A 26,025-nucleotide genomic window follows, 5' to 3' on the forward strand; every position below is an offset into this window, starting at 1 on the left:
TCGAGCTCTGAGAGCAGTTTATTTCCCTGCTCCTGTTCCCTTGTCGAGGCTGAATATGCTGCTGTCAAAGTCGCTTAATGAAAAGTAACGCGTCGCTGATTACAGTTTTATTTGGGCTCTATGTAAAAAGCGCTGTTAATTTAGCATCTTCTCCTCTGTGTGTTTGAATTTGCCTCGACTGAATGATTAAGAGTCTCTCAGTTTCAAACTCTCACTCTTATCCCCCTCACCTTCTTCCTTATGCTTTATTCAAGCCTGAGTATATTGTGTCATGCCGGACTGCCTTTCACACAGCATTTTTATACTTACCCAACAATTGCATGAGAAAATGAATCTGTATTAGCTGGTTTCCCTGTGAAATCTGCACAGGAACAATAACATATATTTGCAAAATGGGTGGTAAACAGGAAGCTTTACACTTTTCATGCAACTGTTTGAATATAGCCCATTAATTGATAAGGGACAAACTGATGGACCAGAGGAGTTAGTACTTTGTGAAATCAATCAAATCCCACTGGTTTAATATGACAGGTGATTGTAAATAATATCGCCAGCTTGTAGTTTGGTAGGGATATGAGTTTTAGTTAGAAATAAATGTACAAACTTTATTACCATGAGTGGCTGGGTGCAGGTCCATTTATTTCAGATATTAAAAAATTGTGTGTTTTTCATGCTCTGTCGCATGGGGCTTCTCGAATAATCTAAGTAGGAACATTCTGCATCACAGGTTAATATTGCTGCTGATATCAAGTGCAATAGCTCTTGTATTTTTTTTTTTTTTCTTGCTGTTTGGATAGAAAACACAACTGTGTTTCAGGATGGGGTGTGCAAGCCTATTGTCAGGATGCTATAAAAGTTATGACAGTATTTACAAACAAGAAAACATGTATACTAAAGTGCTCGCTACATTACAGTGTTCAGTAACCGTGTTTTCTTATGATGAAAACATGACTGTATCTAATACGCCTGCATGGGAGAGAGGGTTAGAGTACTAGAGCAAGACAAGAAAGAAAGAAAGAAAGAAAGAAAGAAAGAAAGAAAGAAAGAAAGAAAGAAAGAAAGAAAGAAAGAAAGAAAGAAAGAAAGAAAGAAAGGCTTGTGTTTAGTTTGGCAATAGCTCTCACTATAAGGGACACACAAAAAGAGCCCAAAACTTAAAAGTGAATAAATAATCTTCCAGATTGTTATGGGTTTGTGTTATAGTGACTTAGACAATTTAAATAAAGTCCCTGCTTTATCTGAATAAAGGTGAAGTGTTTAGCATTTGGAACGGGGACTGGGTTTACCTTGTCATACTGCTGGCTAGGTCAGCATTAACATTCCTACTTGCCTCTAGCAAGCCCTCTTCTCTCTGGAGAGTACACTTTTGCTATTACTGTCAGGTACCCTTGACTCTCTTTTTGCCCTTTTATCTGTTACAAGAAATTCAAGTTCTCCTGCCCTTTTCACTTGAAGACGTGGCTTTCTGTAAAGCCTCCCCCTGCCACTGAGATCACAAGGTACAGATCCTCTAGAAATTGAGGGGTTTACTGTCAAAATGAAAATTTCACTTCAAATTATCTTGGCTGATGCACGTTTTCCAGGGCCGGGGGCTGCTCTCTGAGTCTTTTGACAGCTAGATCAGCGGAGAGGTTCAGTGATCTCGATAATATCATCCAGGAGAGCGAAAGTCAATACAATGACAGCTTATATGACTGCATACAATCCAATTACAGCTACCTGTACAGCTGTGGAAAGAATCTGATCTACTGCTACCAGCTACATTCTTTAATTGCCAGTCACAAGTACATGAAAATAAGTCTTTGGAAATCAATGTTTTAAGTGAGTAAGCATTGTCAGGAGCAAATAAATATGTGAGCCTCTGAATATAAATAAATCTGGTAGAGCCCCATGTTGCTTTTATCTCTACACTGTATAGTGTAAGACCAGTAAACAAGTGTATACACTATATCACTTGGATGTAGTACATATGTGGTTTTGCAGTGCCAGCTTAGTCTTTATTGTGCAGTCTGACATAGTTAAAAAGTGAGATATATTCTTCGTGTCTTATTAAGAAACTTGGTGATTCTCTCCAGTCACTCGTAAAAAGGAAAGAAAGAAACACCACCGTCATTTTCTCTCTCTTGGCTGCACTCTTATTTTAATGTCAGAAACGTTAAATCATCTATCCTGAAATGTTAAAATATTCATGCAGGTTCATGGAAACCCCATATATGCTAAGGGAAGCATTAGACTCAAAACGGTGATAAAATCAGGACTTAGGAAGATGTGAAGTCATTGTCAGGCAAGTCTACAGAGAAGGAACTGTGAGAGGACTGAATGAGAGATCCTAATGCATTCAACAGCATATATATATATATATATACACACGCTAGAACATAGTTGGTGTAAAGGCACTAGTAGTACTATGATAGTAACTTACTCAAGGAAGGAACATAGAGATAGAGAGAGAGATAGAGAGAGAGAGAGAGAGAGAGAAAGATGAATAAAAACATAGCTATGTATGTTTAGATAGACAGGCAGATAGAGATTGATTAAATTGCATAGAACACCAAGTTGTTGGGCAAGAGAACAATTACATTTAGACAGTCCTATGTCTGCAGTCTATAGACAAATATCTCTAGTTCACATACAAAAAAGACAAACCCACATGTATACACTAATACTGCATACACGCAAACTCTCACACACTGCCTCAGAAAACTTAAACTGGACACACACTTTCACGTCTTTGCTGTCAGATGTACAAAATGTGCCAACAACCTAAAACAACATCAGTTACTTTACCCTTTCAAATAGAGCCTGGCCGTACACAGCCGGTAAGGTGTGTTGGATATGACAGACCAGAATCTGACCGTGTGTGCCCAGCTTCAGATTGCACTAGCTCGGTAACATTACTCTATCACCGTAATGAGATTGTGGCAATCAAACAAACTTGCCCTTTTTGTCTCTGATACAATTTATTGGAGTGAACAAATAGAAATACTGTTTAAAAGTCCAACATGTGCATGAGTGTAAACTTGAAAATAGTGCCGTCTGTGAAATTAACTAAGCAGAAGAAAACGTCAGGATGATTAATTTACTAACTCTAGCATGCTTTTCAAATGATAAGAGCCTCGAGAAAACTAATTATTGTTGCTTTTGTAAACTTTTCAGTTGTAAACTGCAAACAACTCCAACACATATCGTAGTCCGTGCTTTCAGACACTGGTATAAATAACTATCACAACACCGAGACTTTTTAAGAAAAGATAATTTAAACAAAGATGAATAGCTGAACATAATATCTGAACAGTCTTTGAAAGGGCTTTACTCTGACCCCATATCTGAGAGTCCCGTTCTCTGCCATAAAGTTTCAGCGCAGCATTTGATGTAGTTATGAGCAAAACATTTTGCTGCCAGATTTGGGAAATGCAATAAACTCTTTGTTTGTGTCATGTCCTTTAGTCATAGTGCTCGGGTTCCCAACGGAACGTCCTAAGGAGCCAGCTTCAAGAACACTTCCTTTAGTGGTGGCCCAAGAAACGGTGGTGTTGGTGAGAGCCTGGTTCAAAGTGCTGTGTCTGAACAATGGGTCGTGAAACACTCCATCAACCCAGTTTCTGAGACTGGTTACAGGGGAATCTTGACGCCTGTCACTAACACAAACTGGAGTGGAAACAGCAGAAGAAGATGAGGATGAAGAAGGTGAAGACAACCCTTGGTGCCTTAGCATACACGATGGATATTCAGTTTGATTTAAAGAAGTTGCAGTGTGAGCCAGTGACCATATTCGTGGTTTGGAATCCAGAAGTTGTTGACTCTGCTGTGGAAAACATATTTTGGATTCACAAGCTCTCTGTCTAGCTCTCATTAAGTCTTGCTCACATTCATCAACAACGCTTTTGAGGCAATTCTTAGCCCTATCAAGTTCTTCGTCTACTGTGGATGCCCTTAAAGGCATCTTAAGCAGTACATCTTTGCAATGTTCATTGAGGCAATCTCTGGTCCTCAGTTGGTGTCCTTCCTGAGACTGATGATGAAATGGTTGTTTCAGTTCACATTCAGAGCTTTCTGACTCTATTGCATCAAAGTCATCCAGGTCACTCAGTTCCAGCTCTTTTTCTTCTCTTCCGCCACTTTCTTCTGCTGACAAAATGAAGATTGACAATTAAAGTTCCCTTAAATCAGCTGATATACCATATTTATCCATTATCTAACAAGAATATTAGTTATACTAGTCATACTGATATGTAGTACTTACTATGAATAGAATAATGATGAATACAGTCAATAGTGCAAGCCAGTGCAGCCATTTTTGTTAAAAATTAAACAATGGTATTAGTCAGTGGTCGGACATTCCTATCACTAAATTATCATTCAATTGATGTGTATGCTTAAACCAACTTAATGTGCATGCGTATTCCAATGGAGGACAGAGCAAAATCAGACATCCATAACCTCAACCTTTACTCAGGGTAAGCCTTAGAATTCAGCTAATAAAATACAACTTAGTGTGCCTGCTGCTACCCATAGACAAGAAACCCATGGCTGGATCAGATTGAAATCTGTTGAATCAAGCAAGGCTCTCCTTAGGGGTAAATAAACATACCTTTAGATAGATCTGAACCAAGGATATATATGTTATGCAAACTCTGACTTCAGTTCCTAAAGTTAAAGTTGGACGTGTACCCTCCCAGCTCCTATGCCTCACTACTGCACGCACACACAAAAATTGAGTGTCCTCTTTGACCAATAAAAATTCTTTTTTTTTAATTATCTTTTTTTGTTATACTCAGCATCACAGTGTATTTGGAAATGCCCCTCTGCCTCCATCTCTTGCTAAGCAACACTTTGTCCCTGGAGGTGTCACTATGCCCAATCTCACATCAGGCGTTTATTATCTCTGGTAATACAACTTGCTCCCATACCTAACTCAGCTTCTGGAAATATCTATGATCCATTAAATCTTAGGTGCACGTGGAAATGTTCTTTTATCTCCACTACTGATTGGGCTGCATACTGAATCTGCAGATTTCACTCTCCCCTTCTCTGACCCAGCAGTGTAGCTGAAAAATCACTCTTCCCATACTTAACCCAGCAGTAACCCTTCTAATACCATTGCCTCCATACCCAGCTCAACAGCACATTGTCTCTGGAACTATTACACTCTACCTCCTGATTAAGTTCTCCCAGAGCTGATTGGTAAAATAATATTTACTGGACTTTGGTCTTCTACTGAAGAGACCAACTATTTGAGGTTCTTATTCAATGGGCAATGCAATGCGTTCCTGTAGAAAATGCAGTAAGCAATAACAAGTATTTTGACTCCAACAAACTAAAATGGGGTCGGTCATTCTTTTAACTGTTTATTGAACAAGCCATTTAAATATCTCAGTTTGATCTGTTTTGGTGATTTAACCAAAGCAAAGGCCAAGCAACAGGGACTGCACCAAATCTCTATGAAATGTATTAAGGATATGCACCAACCACAGCTCATGGTATGGGCAAATTGCACTGTCCAGCTGAGAGACAGAACTTTTAGGCGTGAAATTAAACATTACAAATGTAAGTAAGTAGTTAAAGTTTATCATCTCTACACAATACCACTTATATGCCACATATATTTACAGAACAATCCATCTTAAGTATGGAAATTATCAGTTAAAATAATGCAGTTACTCCTGCTTACTTGACTTCCAGGATGACTTGTGTTACAGACCAGGTGCCCTACTTAAAGACAGAAACGTGCATGTATTGGTGGCATTCAATGGTTACCTCACATGAACGTTAGATGGCCTGTTATGAATGCTGTGAGGCAGGCTTATCAAAGTGAGAATCAGCTATATCAGCAGTATTACACTAAGTTTCCGCTTCTTCTAGTTTTTACCTATTCGTTATCAATAGGGGTCTTGTGTTTTTATTTATTGTCTTGGTGTAAAGTGCATCACTAGCAGTATGGTGTCTAAAGAATTCCATAAACATGAAATGATCATTGTCTGATCCTGCTGAGTAGATTTGGAGAGGAAACCAATTGTATGATTATGAAAAGTTCCCAAATTCTGCAAACATATTCTGTTTACACAATGTTTAGTGAATAATCAGCAATATGGGTAAGATTTTAATAGCCAGTTGGTTTTGTCCTCTAATACAAGGTGTGTCTGCGCAGTACATAAACATGCATTTTCTCTTTATCAGAATGCGGATGTTTATGCTCCAAGCATGCTTAAACTTCTGAACACCATTTCATGTCTATGGTCTTTTAACTGATTTGCCTTGCAGTGTTGAAAGCCTGGATTCCATGCTCACTAGGGATAGTGTCAGAGTGGAATTGTTTGATATCTCTGTGTTTGTGCAGGTTTCCTTTGGATGCTCTAAATATTCTTTGACCCACCCCCAAAAAAATAATGACTGCACTGTCTGCACTGTTTCCTTTTCCACCACTAATGTGAATGGTTGATGTATTCTGTGCTGCAATGCTGTATTTGTTAGCACTATATAAAAGAAAAATTATATAAGCGTGAAATCGTGCCCTCTTACAGATATTGTACTGCTGGCATTTACCTATGACTACAGCATAATCATTTACTGGATATTTTCACAAATATTTTGCTTTATTAATGGTTGCTCCTCATTGCATTTTTTCATGTTGTGTGCTGCAGGCCTTGCATTTACTGTTAAAATTAAATGTACAAACCTTCTATTTTTTTCTCGTTCTTTATATTATCTTTGGAAGATTCATCCTCATCTTCTTCATCATCCTCTTCATAAGGCCTCTTCTCATCTGAACACTTATTTCTTGGGGGCCAGGTCATCTTGTTTTCCTTTTTCAGCCTCCTCCTGGCATTAGCAAACCATGTAGAAACCTGGGTTAGGGTCATCTTGGTAATAATGGCCAACATTATCTTCTCACCCTTGGTGGGGTAGGGGTTCTTTCTGTGCTCTTGTAACCATGCCTTTAATGTACTTGTGGTCTCTCGGGTGGCATTCTTCCTGCGAGTACCCCCATCCATGGTACCATACCTGTAGAACACATTAACATTGCTCATATTTTCCAGCTTGTATGTCATTCTTTGATATATGCAGAAAAAAGCAGTGATAAGAAAAGAATTGCCTTTTCAATAGAACCATGGTACCAATGTCATGCAGGCTATTGAACTGTGTGATCCTGTATAGTTAATATCTTAGTAAGTGAACGTCACACTGCCCAGGATATCTGGAGACTGTTTTTAAGAGGAGAAATTTGAATGACCTAAGGGTATGACTGTTAATATAAATATTTTCCTCCGTGCTCTGTTATTAGCCATGTCTCAGGCTTTGTTGATGAAATTGTAAAAACGTATAAAGACAGTGGATTGCAGCTGAATATTTAATGCATATCATACTGAAAGGTCATCGGCACCCATGTGGTCTTAAAAAAAGGGTTGAAATGGCTTAAGTGGTTTTGTGCTGCTATAGGGATAATAGACGCACCAAGGTAAAACTGTTCTAAATCCCTTCAGGGAAGGTGGACGCAGAGCATTGCATACTTCTGAACATATGAGATGGCTGCATTATGATTCACCTAATACAAAGGCATTAGATGGTAGGTAAGAAGCGTTCCATGGCCGTTCATTTATATTGCATTGTGCTGTTCCCCAGCCACCAGGGCTTCTTAATGCATGAGATGAAAGCTGGTTAATACACTGTGAAACTCATGTCTTTAATTCACATTTTTGTAGTTAATGGAGCTATACTTAGCATTCACTATAATATTTAATAATTGTAGATAAAAGCTGTATAGTTAAATTATTAGCAAATGTTAAACGAAAGATAGATAGATAGATAGATAGATAGATAGATAGATAGATAGATAGATAGATAGATAGATAGATAGATAGATAGATAGATAGATAGATAGTGAGCAACCCTCCTAGAGTAGAAGTCAATGTGAGATTAATCCTGTCAGACATGCAGCATTTTTAGAAGAAGATCCTATTGTGTGACAGGATCTCAGGCATGAAATTACAGGCTTGAAAAGCCATGATGTGACACTAGCTGTAAGCTTGCATGGATAAGGTCACATCTAAAAGTGCTGGACATCAGCTCAGTCAGTAATTCGAATGCAGATTATTAAAATGAAACAAAAAAAATCACTGCTATGAAAAACTGTTGTATAAACTTGTCCCATTCATGATTTTTTTTTTTTTTGCCCAATCCAAAGACGATTTTCCTAACTAAATAAGGGACAAACAACTAATAAAACCATAGTAATGCTTCAATTTAAAAAATGCAAATTATGGCTGACAAATATTACACTTTTTCTCAAAATTATATGTGCAACTATTCCATTGTTCACTACTTTGTGCAATTGTTCACAATGAAAATGTCTATCATTATCGGCTATCTACTAAAATTATTGTCAGTAATGTACTGTTGTTTTAATTGTCTGAACTGGGCAAACCAGCCAGATCTTGTGGTTTACTTGGGGATCTTTGTTATTAAATGTAAACATTCTTTTTCTGACACTTTTGTTTCTAATTGAAGCAGTGAAACTCCTATTTAAAATTGTAAAGTTGTCTACACATAGCACTATTATCAGGAAATATAGGTTTTTGGATCTTATTTGTCAACTATCTGGCCTTGTATGGGTTGCAGACAAGTTTGGAAGCCTGCTTGGATATATCAAATAGGTGAGAAGGTCCGGACAGACATGTGATGACCATACCTGAGTTAATGAGCCATCAACATATAGTTTATCTCCTTTCCTTATCTTCTATGAGAAGCACAACTTTATTTAACACAGTGAATCTTCTGTGCTTTGCGTTTGGAGTTTGAGAAATTCCTATATACGCTATTCCCTGAGGTCAACATGCAGATTAACAGATGACATGATGACTGGATGTGCAATGATTTTGACACTGTAGTTCCACAGAAAAAAAAACAGGTTAGACTACCTGCACAATGTGTACTTAAAAAAAAAAAAGCCTAAAAGTAAACTACTTTTTAAGTTCACCACACATTTACTAATACAACTAATACTTGTCAAAGCTTCAGTGAAGAAAGTGCATATTGTAAATGCCGGCATACATTTGTTTCCATAGTTATACCTATTTAAACAAAGAAGTATAATGTGGATTAAAAAAGTGAATAGCAACTCCAGTCCAAAGAAAAACAACAAAACAAAAAACATTTCAAGCAATTTTAAAGGCCACCACTACCACTAACTACCTACTTCTACTAATATCCTTTATTTTCTGTGCAACTCCTCTTTTATAAATGTATAATACATAGTTATTCAAGGCTCATTTTCTGAGCCTGTAGCTATCTGTCGCTACCCCAGCTCTAGACACGTGCTTATAGCAAACCTACACCAAAATCACCCTCATCCGTTTATTATCTATCCCTCAAGTGTACACAAAGCAAAAAAGGGGGTTACTATACTTACCCTTCCTGTACAGACCAGGTTCCTGGATTCAATTAAATGGCAGAAACATAGATCTCTTAATGCCTTGATAACTCTGCTTAAACATATGTCATAAGACAAACACTCTCACATTTGGTTACACAACCCATTCAGGAGGGAGACTAGAGCCCCAGTTTGAGCAGTAAAGATACGTATAATATCAAGTATTTTACAATCTATGACTTTATGGGCAACATAGTTAGGAGGGGGACTGATTTTGTCTTGTTTGTGTGACTGCCTGATAAGCACTTACCATCTGCAAATTCCATTGCTACAAACAAGATCAGTTAGTCCAACAGGGGCTCCCACTGTGAGGTGTAATTGAAATTTCACTGCCTGTGAAGGCTCGATTCATAGATTACCCAAATTTCTTGTACCAGGTGAACAGGCCCAGAATGTTGGGAAAGGCACAGTAACCATACCCAGGAAACTACAAAGTCCATGGCAAAGAATTATGATCTAGTGATGCTCAGGTTGTGGTGTAGGTGACAATTCTTCAAAAGATGTGTGTCTTGTTTGAAATGCAACAGGATATTCTGATATGTACTGATTGTAATACTGACTGTGATATGTCTTTTGAGCTGTATATGGCACTGTAGTGCAATGTTAATTTTCTATATGCATACTTATCTATGATACACAGGACGTTTTCCTATCTATAAGTTTCCTGCATAATGCTGTATAAGCAGATGTAATATTCTCCCAAGCAAGTAAAACTTAAAAGAGAACTATGGGGTAACCTTTTTATACTATAGTTCTCTTTAGGGTCAGAGGAAGACATAGACTAACATCCTCCCATGACCCGAAACTCAGTATATAGTGGGCTATTGCCTGCTATATGCTGAAAGCACCACAGCTGGGATGGATCCTGACAATACTTTTGAGATCCACCCTGTTGGCTGATTGACAGCGGGCTCTGCCTATCTAGAACCAGAACCAGCTATGCCAGTCAGCGCTGGAGGATTGGAGGATCTCTGCGGGGAACGGTGACTGACAGTCACCGCTTTCTGCAGGGAGATGATCAGGAAGTGAGTGAGCGGCGTTATGTTTTCGATCAATAGAGCCGACATGTGACAGCTTCAATGTCACACGTTGGCTCTAACTATGGTAATGAAAGTAATTCACTCACCCCATAGTTCTCTTTAGTTCAGCATTCCTCAAGATCTCAGTGCTTCATCTAAACACATAATCAACATGTCTTTGGAAATATTAGTATTATTTATTTATAACAGGCATTTGTATAGCACCAGCGGTTTGCACAGTGCTTTATATACTGTACATTCACTTCAGTCACTGCCCCAAAGGAGCTTACAGTCTAAGGCTCCTAATCCCACATTCATACATACACACTCATACACACATACTAAGGCCAATTTGGACAGAAACCAATTACTGTACCAACATGTCTTTGGAGTGTGGGAGCAAATTGGAGTATCCAGAGGCAGTGGCATCAGGGGGGTGCGGCCCGCACCCGGGTGACACCATTGGAGGGGTGACACCAAAATGACTTACAACAGAGGGAACCCATACAAGAACAAGGAGAACATGCAAACCCCATGCAGATAGTGTCCCGGTCAATATTTTAATCGATGACACCAGGGGTGCAAGGGAGAAGTACTAGCCACTGGGGAAGTCAGAAATGGAGAAGGATTTGGGGGTCATTGTAGACCACAAACTGAAAGGTAGTTTGCAGTGCCAGGCTGCTGTAAACAAAGCTAGCAGGGTCTTGTCCTGTATTAAAAAGGGGATGTATTGCAGGGACAAGTCTATAATTTTGCCACTTTATAGATCATTGGTTCGACCTCATCTGGAGTACGCGGTCCAGTTCTGGTCACCAGTACTAAGAAAAGATGTCCTTGAGTTGGAAAAAGTCCAGCGAAGGGCAACCAAACTAATTAGGGGTATGGAGGACCAGAGCTACGAGACGAGGCTACTAAATTTAAACATGTTCACATTAGAGGTGAGGAGATTAAGGGGGGATATGATTTCCATGTACAAAATGTTTAATGGTGGTAGCAACATTAGCGATAAACTGTTTAAAATTAACTCCGTTACAAAAACTAGAGGCCATCACCTAAAATTGGTGGAAAAAAAATTCCAGCACAAGGGGCGAAGGGGGTTCTTCACAGTAAGATCAGTTAGGGTCTGGAACTCACTGCCACAGGCGGTGATTTCAGCAAATAATGTGGAATTGTTCAAGAAACTTTTGGACGATTTCTTAAGGGACCGTAATATACAGGGGTACGGGTACTCCTAGAATGAGATCCTAATAGGTTGGACTTGATGGACTAATGTCTTTATTCAACCTCAAATACTATGTAACTATGTAACTATGTAACTATTATCATTATATTATTATTATTATTTTATTTTTTTATATATTATTATATGTTTCTGCAGCACAAAGTAAATTGAAAACTGCATGATAATATGTTATCTTCCACTATCCAGTCATTGTTGTCTGCCAGTACTCATGAGCTAACTAATACAATGACAAAAACTGCCCATATTAAAAATTTTACCATAGAAGTTCCATTCCATGCACATCATTATACTTTCCACTTATGCATTCTACTGAAACTTACATACTTTAACTATATAGTTAAATAAATCCTGTTGGGAGAAAACTATGGAGGCTACTATAGCTGACCTCATTCTAAAATACTAGTTGTCTGGCTCTTTTGGGCTTCCATGGTTTCCTACCATCCTTGAAGCATAATGTAGTAAGAGGTCATAATTGCTGGTTTGAATATTTGTTCTGGGTCAGTGCCTTAGGAAGTATAAAAGTCAGAAAATCAGCATGGTAGCCAGTCATAATTTTCCAAAGAAGGTCAAGCATATCAACATATTTTTTTCATTACATTCTTCCTTTACCATGGAGGCCAAGTGAATAAGTTTGGCTGAATACTCATTCACAGTTAGACTCTTTGATGAATGTGTGCCTCAGAACCCTGACACCCACTCACCATCAAGTTTACATGTGAAGTGAATGGAATACTACAATTGCAAGTGGTAGACAAGGAGCTAGGTTTCTGGAAATTGGTGAACCATTGTTTACAGCATTTCATCATCAGCCTTTTATAACTTCTAGTGCTCAATCCAAACAAACTGCATTCAAATAATGAGAGCAGTAAACAAGTGGTTATTAGACAATTTTCAAGGGTGTAGAAAGTAGTACATAATAGTTTTCTTATTATTTAAGGGGCTTTCTGATTGCTTTCTAAATGCTTGCTAACTGCTTGGGCCTTAGATAGGAAGTTAAACAAAGGGTCTGTGGAGAGCCAGCTTTTACAATCTCCCTGAGGAATTCTCAAGCAATTTCAACCATTTTTAACCACCATCCAGTCAAAAACACAATTGAACAGATCAAAGCAATCTACCATCAACACTTTATATCAGTTCACAATGTGGAAAAAAACTGTTGATGGTAGCTTGCTTCATATTGTCATTTCAGAGATTGAAAGCTGGTTCAAATTTATTAAAATGGCCTTGTTTATGGGCAGAATTAGGAACAGATTCTCACGTACCTCTGGCTGCAATTAATCTTAATAACTGTTGAACACCCATAGCGTTCATGGTGCACCTATTAGCTATTTGGCATGGTAGCTGGCAAGCATTTGTCAAGCTTCAGTAAAACGTATCACTCACCAGCTGAAAGACTTGTTGTTATGGAACAATCAATCATCAACATATAAAGGGATGTTGGGTACAGAAAGTGGGTGTGCCTTTTTTTGTACATTCAGACATGGATTACAAATTCCATTAGCATCTGATGCAATACATGCTGCTCTTGAAAATTCTTCCTGGCAATGCAGTCCTCCTGATAATAACTGTACTGCTTCCCATATGACCTTAACCTGCTAGATAAATGTTTCCAGGGCATGGCTCCATAGACTGTATACTGTCCTGACAAGTTGGTTGGGCCTTTAAACTTAGGAGTCTCAGAGAGATCCACAAAGATATAAGAAGACAATGTCCAATATAGCTTACTAAAGCTCTGCTGACTTTCCTGCATTTGTTCAAAAGATTGTTTAAAAATGAAAAAAAGTTAGTTATATAAAGTTCAACTCCAGCCAAGGTTGTTATTTCGTTTTTTAATAAAGTAAGGACCAGTTAGAGTCTCTATCTGTTTTTTTTTATTGCTGGTTGTATCTCTAATGGAAGATTTCACCTCACTTCCTGTTAAAACTAGAAATGATGGGACATCTCTCCATATTTCTGTATGTGCTTCTATTTGTCCTGGAGATAGCCACTCTCTTCATTTTTTCTACAGGTTTCACAAGGTCAGGACGTGAAAGAAAATCTGCCCAAAGACGACACAGAAATAAAAACCTGACAGTAATTTTTTCCACTCTATCCAAACGTTAAAAACTAGAAAAACTTGGCTGAACATAGAGTTTAAATTAAGCCTGAGAGAAATACATAGTCTGCCATTGTTGGCTACTCAAAGCACTCATTTCCAGCCAAAATGTTTCTTCCTCTTTTCTGAAGATGCTGAGACACGCAATGAGGGACAAGCTATTCATGGAAGTAATAGACAACAGTAAAAACTTTATAGGGGTTCCACCTTTTCCTAATTTTTTTAACATCTAAAAAAGGTCTGCCTGGAGTAGGGTTTATACCACTAGATTAGCAAAAGAGAGCAAGTATTTTCAGAAGGAGACATCAGTGGCAGCCTACTCATACGTACAGGAGCCAGACTGTTGTGCTGTAGTGCAAGGAGCATACTGATCAGAGGCGAGCTGCTGCTATTCCTTTCACTGTCCAGTCATAGGCTGGAGGAGGGACAAAACCTGTAAAAGGTATTTAACCGCAGCACCTCTCATGCCCTGCTATTCAAGGATGTTCTGTATGGTAGAACTGTGTAAATCTTAGGACTGAATGAACAGAAATACAAATCCTTTGGCAGGTAAAACATCTCTCACGTACAGTATGTATTTCATATGTGTATTTAGCTTTTCACCTGGAGTTCAGCTTTAAACCCAAAAAATAATTTGGAGGTACCCCATATTAAGAATCTCATGGAAAGTATTTAATTAGCATATAGAGGAAACAAAAAAATATTCTCTGTAAAACATTAGCCAATATATTCCAATTTGCCAATTGTCACTGCTTGCTCCCAAATTCCACAAAAATAGGCTAGGACAGGCAATCAATCAGACAATTTTAGCATTGACCACAAGAGCCATTGTGTCTGAAAATATTAATGGGCTGATTTGAGCTTCTCTGGGATACTTAACCTCACTTGCAATAAAATGGTAAAAAAGCCTGTTCCTGCCCTAGGTCAAAGTTTCCCTAGTCACAGTTCCTGCTCTAGGGTGACAGCACTGCTGCTCCATAAATACAGTACAGTGAGTGACCATTGTCACCCTACAACAAGAAGTGTGTTACTGGCCGGATCAGAAGGTGAAAAACAAAGCAAAGAAAGCCTGAAATTGTAAAATATATAAGGAATACAGCCAGCACATACAATGACTGGTAAGCTGCAATATATTATTTTTTTGTTCCTGAGTCTACACTTTGCCTAAGATCTAATAGAGAAAGTTACCTGCAACATGTAGTCACAGTCTCAAGGTAACAAGGGCTGCCATGGGCTTTATATATAAAAATTATAATGATAGGTAAAAGGTTTTATTTTTTTCAATAGCATGTAATCATATGATTCTTTTATTTTCAAACCTACACATGAAAAATAACAAATGTGAGCCAGTTAGGTCAAGGGAACACAAAAAGAAGCTTTCCATGAGAATACATGAGAATTCTTGTCATATTGTAGTAACTCTGTCTTCCCTAAAGAAGAAACGAAGAAATAGACATTTTCATTAAAGGTCACCTCCAGTTTTGTGACTGATGGAGAAGGTATTACCCCATGTACATTGACATGCCACTAGTAATGACATTAATAGAGCATTCTCTATGCTGATCTATTGGGAATTAAATTAATTTGATTGATATACTAATTGTTGCAGTGGTGGTATAAATTTCTACCGGAAGAATGACAGTTTATGCTCTTGGTCTTTAACACCTTTGCAAAATGCTTGTCTTTTATTATTTAGTGCTAAGCCCCCCTATGTAACCAACACATAATCCATAGCAGTGCTTTGACCAATAGCAGTAGAATAGAAAGTAACAGTTTAATGATTATATCACTGATGAAGCAGCTGCATAAACTACAAACTACAATAATGAATACGTGACAGTGAGGTGATATGAGTCTACATAGGCTACCTTCTTCATGCATGTAGCAAGGCATTTGTTTGGGGAAGAGGTGAGCAACCCTCATTGTATCTTAATCTGTTAAAATGCAATGGCTGTGTTGGTCCACTAAGGGACCATTTAAAATGGAAGGTAGATATTGCTATCCACTAGATGCCACTGGATATGTCACACTAGATATGGCAGTGTTACTTTGCACTGCTGCCTCTATTTTATGGTTCTCTCATAAAATGCAACACATAGGGGTCTATTCACGAAGCAGCCAAAGGATCTAGCCATATCTTCAGCCAGCTTCGGTCCCAGGACCCCTTCGGTTCAGTGGAACCGAAGGGCTGCTGTACGGTCTATTCACAATAGCCGGTACAGCTCCCGAACTTAGCCAAGCGGCTCAGTCGATATGTGCTGAAGCCGAAGCTGGCCGGCCCACAGCCTGCTTCTGACAGCTGGGCGGAGCCAGCCGGGATCTTGAGGCTGGCCCCGGTCACTTGCAGAGAGATCAGCGTCCATGGTTACCAGCTAACCAGGGACACTGATCTCCAGACAGCAAACTCTCCTGGGCGCTCCGGGAGTCTCCCGCTCCCGGCCGCCAAGGAGAGAAACACTGCTTTTTCGTTTTTTTTCTTTATTCTGACACGGAGCCGTGTCAGAATAGAAAAATAAAAATAATTTTGCCCATAGGTATGCATTGCTAGATTCCTATTGGCTATTTCAATTTGCAATAGCCAATAGTAAACTAGCATTGCACCCGCCCTCTGCTGCAGTTCTCCATCAGGTCCATCAGCAGAGGGCGGGTGCAATGCTAGTTTATGGGCTGGGCATGTTCGGCCGACCCGAAGCCACGTGAAGCCACCCGATGTACGGCTGATTTCAGCCGATATATGGCTGAAATCAGCCGTACCAGCCTGAAGTGAATAGGCGAACAGCGTTCGGCTCACTTCGCTTTAGGTCGGTCATTCACTCGGCTGCCTACGGCAGCTTAGTGAAAAGACCCCACAGTGTCCCATGGCTTTTGTCTCACATTTATTTTAATAGTACTCTGATTGCCTTGGAGTACTGAACCAAGTGGACCACTAAGCGCATTTGTCAAGCCATACTGTTCTTTTATACGTGGGGCCTTAAATGTATCTCAGAGGTTACACAGATAATAATCCATATAGTTTCTAGTATGATAGTCTAAGGATTTTGGCTAATATTGTGATTTTTTTATAATCATTGTTTATGACCATTATTTTGTGTTTATATTGCCATGATTGGGGGTTATATTGACTTTAAGGGTTACGTTAAGGGGTTTGTTTGGGTTAAGGGCTATGTTTTAGGATTAAATTACAGTTAACAGCTATGTTTAGGATTTAGGTTGAGATTCAATTTTAAGGGATAGCTTCATGTTAACGGTTAGGTTTAGGGGGTTTATTTTAGGCTTATGGTTCAGGTTAAGGATTACGCACTTAGATGTTTTGTGTTTCTGAATGTCATACTTTGCTTAGATGGGTCCAATCATTTATCTCATCAGTACTGTTTCAGCTGTTTAACAGGATTTAATTTTTTAGCACTGACACATAGCCACCACAATATATGGTAATAAAGCTGGTCATACACAGATCGAATTTCAGATGGTAAATTGGTAGAAATTCAATCTTTGGTGGCCCATCCGGCTCCACCTGGCTTCACAAAAGTCAATTGAAAAAGTCAGGTTGAAGATTGTCGGGTGAACAGTGACTGCAATCAATCAGCCAGGATTCCTTTTTTTTTGCTGTGAAATGTTATTGGCCCTTGCCATATCTTCCCTGCATATGGAAAACCTTTAATCGAGTGCTCTCTGACTGAGTGTGCATTCACACTTGAAAAGGTGCTCCTCCTTCAATTATAATGCTAGATGGAGCAGTGAGTTAGTTCACTGCACTGCTTTCATTTTGCGACAGAGTACTTCAATATTAAATGAATGATTTAGAGTGCCTTGCTAAGATTTGCAAGAAAAGTACATTATACATTAGTCAAGTAAATGCCCAGTACTTGAGTACACCAATATTGTCGTAGCTGGCAAATTTGCAATGTTTAAAAATGTATATTTGCAGGAAATTACCAAAAACTGGATAAAATATGCTGCCAAAATCCTCTGTTTTTTGAGAAATTAGGACTGCATCTTGCTATAATAAGGGCCTATGGCCATAGAGCACAGGGCCATATAATAGTCTGCAGCATTCCTGGTGTGTCTAGTGCTTAGCCAGGTGTCCATGAGTATTAAAGGATCGGATATTATCAGTTCACCTGCAATGACTTTTACAACAGGAATCACATACTTCCTGCTGGATTTTTAAAAGCAAAAACACCAAAAGGTGGGTTGGACTTCAAGTGAGGTGGAGAAAGAGCCAGGAAGTATGATAGGGAAAATCCCGCTTCCAGAGTTACTAGGATATATAAGTAATTGTTTAATTCATGTGAAAAAAAACATCTTCACATGATTGAGTATTCAAAGTGAACAGTCTTTTGTTTATTGTATGATAAGATAATTGAAGTGAACAATTTTTGAAGTGAAGATTTTTTATGTCCTTTAGTAAATCAGCCTCATTGGACTATATAGTGTGGACTTTTCTTCATACTGAGAAATTAAACCCATTTCCTTGCCTCCCACCTACTTTTTTTTTTTAATTTAACACCCACGTCTGCCCTAGAGAATAAAAAAAATCTATGGTGTATAGTGCTGATTTACTAAACTGTGAAGTGAGGTGAAGTGTGATGAAACGAGTGTGCACTTAGTTAACTGTCCAAACATGAATAAGAGATGGTCCACTTCTTAAAATTCTCCTCCACACAATTGGTTGTATTGATGTTTGTATTCACATGACTTCACTGCATTTCACTTAACTTAAAATTTTAGTAAATCAAGGCTTTCGTGTTTACACAGTACTGTGCTCCCATAATCTACACATAGCATGAGATTCTTGAGTTTATCAAGTACAACTATCTATATTGCTACATTTTGCAAAAGGTCTTTTAATATGAAACCTTACTCTAAATATTATGCTATTTGGGGCAATTGAAAAATACAGCTGAATTCTGTAAAACCTGATGACAAATTAAAATAACAGCATAATAAATAGCAGATATACCTGATAAATTTACTACTGAAGACCGATTTAAAGGCAGATAGTAAAATGTGGCAAGGAGACTGAAGCTTTTTTTAGAATACTTTACAAAAATTTGGGTAATGGTTTTAAAAGTTACATCAGAAGTACACAGTATGAGTATGATCACAGCAAACATTGTTTTTGCACAGCTAAGCAAATGAGTTATTAGATGATGATGACAAGATACATTTAAATGAATTAACACGTTCTACCTAATAAAAAAAGTGATCCACCTATTTTTTTTTTTAGAGAATATAATTGTTTTCTTAAAGCTTTGCCAGTAACCATTGCTCCTAATAAAGCTGTATGTAGATATTGTCACAAGTGTGTCTTACAGTTTCTGCCGATACCCGTGCAGTTGTCAAAAATATTTTTTTTTGCTGCAACGTGATTGCCTATTTCTCCTGACAAGATGCTGACACAAACAACCACAGAATGGTAAAGAGAAAAGGCATTTTGACCAATGAAAGCAATGGTCAAGTAACAATGTACACCTGTTTCCAAAGACAACATAGCTGAAATAAAATAAAAACATTTGCCAGTAATTTTATTTTATTTTCAGAAACAATTAGAAACAACTTGGAATTGATTGAAAATTTCCAACCAGTTAACTTTTGTCTAATAAGTTTGACTTTTATCTAATCTGCTTTGACAATTCCTACCACAGACACTGCCCAGTTGTCAGATAGATTTATTGAAATAGTGACAGACAAAAAAAATACTAACAGCAAATGAATAAATACAAAGGCAAATAAATGCAAACCCCCATGCTGATATTTTTTAAAGCTCTGTCCAAAAATTTTTTTTTTGTAAGGTTAAGTGTTACAATAACTGTTCAAGTCTAACTTTTTTAACCTTATTAGTGAGAAATGACACTGTAAAGGTCAAGCGCTACACATTTTGTCAGTAGAAATTCCCATTAAGGTTAATAGGACAATGACGGCCAACATGCTAGATTTTAGAGGCCTTTCATTTGTTTCCAGACTCCTCCAGAGGGTTACACATTGCAATTTTAATTAAAAAAAAAAAAAAAGATATATAAATAAACTAAACTACAGAGCAGACATACACATAGCAGTTATTATTATTATTATTATTATTATCATGCAGTATTTTTTAAAGCGCCAACTGTTTGCGTGGCACATTACAATATAAGGAAGATATTACAGTTGCAATACAAATCAAGACAAGATGGTAAGGAGGGCAAAGAGTAAAGAGCAGCAATGTTTAATAACATTGTAGCAATCGCAGCAAGGCCCCATAATAAGGTTTAAGGAATAATGACAATGCTAAGTGAAAGAAAAAAAAAAACAGTCATGCATGGCATTCTTATTTCTTAATACATTTCTTCAGATAGCAATTATATAAAGAAAATAACAACTACTACTGACCAATAATAATAATAATTTGACCCAACTTTTGCTTGTAACCAACACCAAAGGGGCAGGCCAGTGGCGCAGATATATGGACACTGCGGTGGAATTTCTAGTCACAGATCAGAAGCTAGGAATATGGGACCAACAAACTTTTGTAGCATGAAATGGCGCAAACGGTAGTAAAAGTGCCATATAGAAAGTTCTGCCAAACCCTAAAACATGAAAAGTGCATTTCATTTCCATATAGTGATCAGTTTTGTCTATATTGGTTTTTGGGAGTTAAAAGGATATAAATGCTCTTTTTAGTGGATGTGGTAAGTGGCTTACATAAATATGGTTAATTACAAACAGAAATAATATATAGTAAATCATTTACCTGTCATATTGGTACTGGCTGAGGGTATGATCATAAGGATAGTAGGCAGCAGTCTGGGTGATGCCTGCATGTGCAGATCCAGTGCCATCTTTTGAATCAAATGTGTTCTGTAACAAAAGGTCAAGTGTACTTTATATGGCTACATACACATATATTATCTGGTTCACTGTACTATACCACAACAGATAGACATATATATACTTGTGTTTACAATCTATATTTTTTATCAAACCAGTCCAGGCACTGTATAATAATACTAATATAACACTTCTAAACACAAGACAAATTAGCTCATTCCCATGACAGATTTGGATATGGCCCATGTATTTATAATGAATAGCAACATTACACATCGCCTTCCAGAACTCATTTTATGGTTAATATGTTTGTAGATAAGAGAAACAATTCATACACATTTAATACATATTCTGCTCTACAAAAAAAAAGATAAAGCAACTGACAACATCCATCTCCTGCTGTCACTTCTTGTTTATCTTTTGAGAATAGGGAAGACAAAATACTCTATGCTAATCTGAAGAATAACTGTAACACTAGCAGATAAGGGTAACAGCAAGCATTCTGCAGGGGTGTTCTTATTATTACATTGTGCTTGTGTGTGTAGGTGTGAATAATTAATGTGTGTGAGTGTGAACAGTACACATGGTTAAAAACACAAACCACTACATTAGGCTCAATTCGCCAAGCTAACACACCAATGAAAATGATCCTTATTTTCATAAAAAGTGACAGCTATATTTAGCTGAGTCCAATGATCTTTGAAAAGTACAGTCACATGGCTAAAATAAAGATTCTTATCTTTAGGTGTTAGCTTGGTGGTTTGACATTCTTGTATTCTGCAGCATCAATGAGAATTCTGCAAGGAGAAGAAGGTCTTACCAGGGAATAAAAGGCAGAGGCATCGGTGCCATAGGTGACATAGTTTCCATAGCCCTGGGATCCAGTGTAGGGGCTTCCATAAACTCCTAGGGCAGCTGCAGAGTTCAGCTCATGCCTGGCAGTGGCCAGTAATCTGCTTTCGTACACAGGACAATAGACGGGGGTCTGAGCAGAGGCGGCAGCAGCTGTATCTGACAGAGTCCTTCCACTAGATTCGCAGCAGGTTGACAATGAATTGGTGGTCATCAAGAACTAGACAAGAAATCAAAACCATGCAAAATATTTGCTAAACCTTAAAAAAAATGAATTAATATGAGCCATACAAAAGTTGCAATCACATCCTCGTCCTAATGCATAAATGTGACATATCTAGAATCAGAAGAATATAATACGCTATGGTATTGAAATCTCAAGTCCCGATAACGAAATGTATTTCCGTCATCCAAAATTAATGTACAACCTTGTAGGACATAAAATACTTTTGTGTACAGGCTGGACAGCTTTGTCCTGTATGATCACTCTTTTTTTTTTTCCTATGGCCTCTCTATTACCATAGATCGCGATTTTATCACGCCAGCAAAGTACCCTGCTAATGTTAAAGTGCAATATTTAAGGCTGCCTCGCTTCTCAGCAATCGGTCTTACCTGTGGTGTGGACGAGTAGGGATACCCAAACTGAGGATATGACATGATACATAAACTCCCGGCTCCCAGGGAAGGAGATTCGTTTCTGTAGCTTAGCTGTGCTCTCTTCTGCAACAATAGCTTGGTGACCACAGGTTTCTAGATGCTTACAGGAGGAAGAAGAATACCATCTTTAATATTTTTTAACCCCTTTAGTCCTCCAAACTCCTCTCTACACGTCTACTAAATCCTTGAGGTCTCTTGAAAAGTGCTCAATATGACACAATGAAACATATCAGTCATCGAACAACAACATCAAACACTCAAAACAAAGCAAGAATAAAAATAAATAAATAATAATAAATATATAGAAAACGCATCAGGTCAGATGCAAGTTGCTTTAAACAGTGCTCGAAGTGACGTCACGAAACCCTTTAATTCCCAGAACAGTTTTTTTTTTACAGATTCGGATGCTGTGCATCCAAGGGTGCAAAATACTGGTATACAACTATTGCTTTTATGGATTGTTCCAGTGATCTTACAAGCTAATTATAGGTGTTCCTATAGCACTCGGGCAAGTTGAGAAAATGAATGATTTGATCTAAACAATCACCGAAACACCCATTAATGATTTTTCTCCGTATTCACTGAAGGGTGGTAAGCAATTTTAATTAGAAATTAATTAATGAGCATCTGTTTCTTCCCACCCCACTCTAAATAATCAGTCTCAATTACAAAGGAGAGCCATGTAAGGACAGAAATGTGACTTTTCTCTGATTCTAGTACATATGAGCATTTAAACTCATTCAGAGGTCCAGGATTAAATGTCAAACGAGTTCTTTTTTTATAATGTAAATCTGCATTTCCATCTGAAAACTGAATCCTTATTGCCGAGTAATTCTTCCATTTTTATTTATCTGAAGGACACCTATTGGCATGAAACAATTGGGGCAGTGCAAAGTTTGGCTTTCTCTTTTGTGATGGTGTTTTGTACTATTGTTTAGGACAAGGATCGTTTTCTTATGATACTCCAACACTCTGTATTAAATGTTTATTAATTATCGGTGTAAAATCACAATTGAGGGTTCCAGCATTGTATACAGCGTGACTGAGTCGAACAATCAGCATTTATGTTACGCAGAATGACTTCTATCAGACACTATAATCTAACCAAATGAATCAAGAAGTGTCCTGAGCTGATAAAGAAAATCCATAAAAGTCTTCCCATAGTATCCGCTACATCATATTTTGACCTGCACACAGAGAGTCCTTGTAATAGAACTGGACTTAGCATTAGTTTGCAGCAGGTTGACGTAGGAAAGGGCTACCTGGCATAAAACAGACTTCAATCAACGTGAGAATGAATGGTGGGAGACATGTATGCCCTGACACAGGACAGGCTGGGCCAGTACAGCGGAGGTACACTTCTCCTAGGCATGATGTGCTGACTTGCTGAGATAGCTTCCTGGGTTCAGACATGTGGATAGCCCCAGGGTCACACTCTAATTAATGACGGTGTTCTCTTCTTTTCCCCAGCTGGAAGACTGCCTCCCAGAGACGAATCTGCCCACTCCTGACAGCTCGATTGAGGGTGATTGATGACTATCTGGAGACCACTGTACGTCTAATATAATATATAATGCTTAATTGCTTTCATTTACAGATGAAAATACTTATCATCACATCACGTTAAACTCCACAGCAACATGCTAGGATGCTGGTATTACATTTCCTAAACGTGTCACTTGCAAAGTTTCCTTCACTTGGTAACACAAGGCATACTAGACTGTAGTGGCTTCACTGAACTGTATCAGCAGTTTACAAACTCTTTCTGGTTATGAGGATTGAAATAATCTACTTAGTAATTAATCTATCGTAATGGCACTTATTATGTTTACAGCAATTACACTAATACATTAACATCTATACATATTGACAGTTACATACATTCACACATGCTGGCTTGATTGGGTGCTGAATACAGGATGATTCTGTTTGAGCTATGAAATATAAGGATGTGAATAGATGTAGCAAAAATGTTTCCTCAGGGGGGTTACTCATGCAAAGTGACCATAGCAAGGAAGCTTCTACTTTGAGACCCTTAATACAAGTGCCCTCTGATAATAGCATATGAAATCAACACAGCTGACAAGCATGCCATTTTAATAAGTGTCTTCCCTGACTAGAAGAATCTGATCTGCATAACAAAGGCTGTCAAATACAAATAATTGAAGGCAGGATTGTCGAAATAAAGGAAAGAAGTGGCATGTTAGTTGGTAGAAAATGTTTACATAACATTGCACATTATCAATGATAACATTGGAGAAAGCAGATCGATACGGGTGGTCTTCTGATCTCTGTGTTAAAACGTGCCTGGTGGTAAAAGAAGCTTAACACAATGCTCCCTCCTTAAATTTCCAGGGAATGCCCAGGCCAGGATGTCTTCTCGTGTAGGTTAACATTTAGCCTTTCACTTTGCAAACATATGGTACATTAGAGCATGTCAAATGTGAATGGCAAAAGACGGTGCCTGGCCAGGGCCTCTGCTTATTATACATAAACCAATTGAACAAGTGCTTTGATGGCCAGACCTCAAGATAAGCGAGCCCTGTAAATGCAACAATTAAATCATCTGCCATTCCTATCATTTATTAGAACGTTTAGAAATATAGGTAACATTATTGTTAAACTGCACAGAATCCCAAGTAGCTGGGCTGACCTCTGAGGGCAGGCAGTTTATGACTACTATATACATATGTTCTGTATAGTGTATCCACCTATGTCACAAAATCAGAACATTTAGAACAGACCAATATAAAGCACTGCACTAGACTTTACATATCTGTTCGCACTTTGGTAAATAAGTATCGATCCTCGTTTAGAATGTCTAATTATTACGTCGAGTGATACTTAAAGAGGGGAAACACACTACCCACATGTTAACAAAATAACTTCTGAGTGCAAGCAGTCTGCCCCAGCGCTCAGTTGTATAACAAGCCATCAAGACAAGAGAACACTTCGATCTGAGATCGCTTTACATTTCTGCATTACTCTCTGCTATAGTTATGTGAATCCCTCCAAGAGTTGTATAAAGTTTTCCCCAACTACATCCATGCAGCATAGAGACCATACAACAAGGGACATGCACGATACTTGTTCTCTATTGTCAAACCCATGAACAAACTTTGTAAGGTTGCCGTCTTCCTTATGTACTACGTATCGAGGTCAGGTACAAGATGTACATTCATCACAGTCAATGAAACTATAGCAATGCTTACAAATGCCATACCTGTAAGTAGCGAATAAGCTTACTAAACTGTTCTGCATCTTATGCAGTCAGTATGACTATCTTTTAGTTCTAGCAGTCTTCACACCCCTTACTAGCTATTATTGTTTGAAAGCAGCAAATAAACAAGGTATTACCTGGGATTGTTGCAGGCTGCAGCTTAGGTCTTCTCCCAGCTGGCTTTCCTGAAGACTAGAGATTTCCTCTTGCCTGCACTGTCTCACTTGGTAAGGAGATGCGAGGGAGTAATGTAGACATTTCTGCGTATATCATACCTGACTAGAGTGGAGTAGTGCTCTCAGTCCCCAGGCACCGCAATCACTTCACTAACCCTCTGTACTGGAGTGACGTTAAACTGAACAGCTCCACTGAGCACGGGGCTTCACTGATTAACGCTTTTCAGCACCAGCATAGCACAGAGCCTACACTAATATTCTGCTTCAAACTTCTTTCAAAACATCACTAAACTGATCTACTGACCTTCTATTAAATGAATGATGCATAATATCTATGATCTATCTATCTATCTATCTATCTATCTATCTATCTATCTATCTATCTATCTATCTATCTATCTATCTATCTATCTATCGCTTACCAGAACTAACTGTACTTGGTGATTTCTAAAAAAGGTTATACAGCACTTATCTCTTATCACAGCTACCTCCCCAAAACTATCAATCTATCTATCTATCTATCTAT

The 26,025-nt window shown here is 38.2% G+C and overlaps 1 protein-coding gene across 2 annotated transcripts; it reads right to left on the bottom strand.

The window, feature by feature from the left end:
- Positions 1-3,102: 3,102 nt before the first annotated feature.
- Positions 3,103-25,646, bottom strand: IRX4 (iroquois homeobox 4). Of its 2 annotated transcripts, XM_018571270.1 has the most exons (6): positions 25,461-25,646; positions 22,059-22,203; positions 21,415-21,666; positions 20,518-20,624; positions 6,677-7,002; positions 3,103-4,125 (listed from the first exon to the last, which is right to left on the bottom strand). In XM_018571270.1, the coding sequence occupies exons 2-6, from the start codon at positions 22,101-22,103 to the stop codon at positions 3,377-3,379; spliced, it is 1,479 nt and encodes a 492-aa protein (XP_018426772.1). In that variant the 5' UTR covers positions 22,104-22,203; positions 25,461-25,646; the 3' UTR covers positions 3,103-3,376. The 2 variants fall into 2 exon arrangements, with proteins under 2 accessions (XP_018426772.1, XP_018426773.1); XM_018571271.1 differs by lacking the exon at positions 25,461-25,646 and having other exon boundaries at positions 22,059-22,282.
- Between the last annotated feature and the right edge of the window lie 379 nt (positions 25,647-26,025).

This window comes from Nanorana parkeri, unplaced genomic scaffold (genome assembly GCF_000935625.1).
Source record: "Nanorana parkeri isolate BGI_ZX_2015 unplaced genomic scaffold, ASM93562v1 scaffold1721, whole genome shotgun sequence".
In the NCBI taxonomy this organism is placed as follows: domain Eukaryota; kingdom Metazoa; phylum Chordata; class Amphibia; order Anura; family Dicroglossidae; genus Nanorana; species Nanorana parkeri.